The 1259-nt window shown below is 41.8% G+C and overlaps 1 protein-coding gene across 1 annotated transcript in view; it reads left to right on the forward strand.

Annotated features, from left to right (window-relative positions):
* Pmar_PMAR024175 (pecanex domain protein, putative) overlaps positions 1 to 207 on the forward strand; it is a gene marked incomplete at both ends in the record, with an annotated part of 575 nt that extends 368 nt beyond the window's left edge. Inside the window, one exon of the mRNA XM_002777289.1 lies at positions 1 to 207. Within this exon, the coding sequence (XP_002777335.1) occupies positions 1 to 207 (207 nt within the window).
* Positions 208 to 1259: the final 1052 nt, after the last annotated feature.

The raw sequence follows: 1259 nt of genomic DNA on the forward strand, positions 1-1259 counted from the left end.
AAGAAGGTGAATGTAGCCCGATTGAATAGAGAGTCGTTCGAAGCCATCGCGAGTGCCACTGTGATGGACTTGGAGTACTTTGCCAACAGCGATGAAGAGCGGTATAGTATCCAGCAGCATGAGGAGATGCTGAGGAACCTAGTGGTGCAGCTGACCGAGTATCCCGTGTATGTGTCGAGCCCATTGCATGTACAGTATGGTGTTTAGCACAAGGGGACAGAGTTTGTGTTGTGAGCGTGATGGAAGGTGTCGTTTAGTCGGAGGATGGAGGAGATGTTTTTTCCGTGATGATTCTGCCTATGGGGGCAATGGTGACATGTCCGGTGTTGCAGCAACACTGTTGCTCTTCGTGGTCAATACTAGTAAGTACTAGATACGTTGTAGTAGAGAAGTTCTATAATAAAACTAGTACCAATAGTAGTATTTATGTACGGTTTGCGGGATGGTATGATAGAGTCTCGAATTTCATATGCTTTTAGAATGTGACGGCAGTTTGGTTAATAATTATAACCAATTTCTGCTGTCAAAATAATGGTGTAGTGCCGGTGTAACAGTGACGTGCGAGTACTCAGAAAACGTGTTCAATGAGCAAGAGACTTGCCGGTTGGTATATAACGGTACATAGTAAATATAACGCGATTGTGATACTGATACTCGGCATGGTGCGGCGCTGAGTCAGGTAAAGAGACTAAGGCGGTGGTTATGATCTTTTCTTGGATGAAAGTGTGTGTGAGATTGAAGTCCAACGACAACACAGCTTAGACCTTCATCGATGCACATCAGTCTTAGTCTTAAATTTTCCCGTTCATCACGCGGAGCAGAGTTGTCCACAGAGGGAGATAACCTCTGAGTATTGCCAACTCTCACAGACAGTTACCAATACTGTATTGGTAACATCTACTTCGAATGTCTATCAGAAAATCTTCTCGAGGTATATCTATTGAAGTTGTAGTATTAGGGAGAAGGTATTATGTGAATTCTCTGACCGAAGTAATTTAGTTGTCTATTGTACATATTGTTGTGACTGTATGGTGCGTGTGGAATCAAAGCTGATGCATATATGCTGGCCACTTGATAGACTCTTTCTTGCGTTATTCAATTAACCCTGTTGTGTATTGTAGATGACGATTACTGCATTGCTCGAAAATTGTATATATATATTCTTGCCGCACAAATATACATACAATATTCAAGATGTTGAATATGTATATGCGATGTACATGCATTGTATGTGCGAATATGTATAAATGATGAGTGGC

The sequence above is a fragment of the Perkinsus marinus genome (assembly GCF_000006405.1).
Source record: "Perkinsus marinus ATCC 50983 genomic scaffold scf_1104296952136, whole genome shotgun sequence".
NCBI classification, from domain to species: Eukaryota; Perkinsozoa; order Perkinsida; family Perkinsidae; genus Perkinsus; species Perkinsus marinus.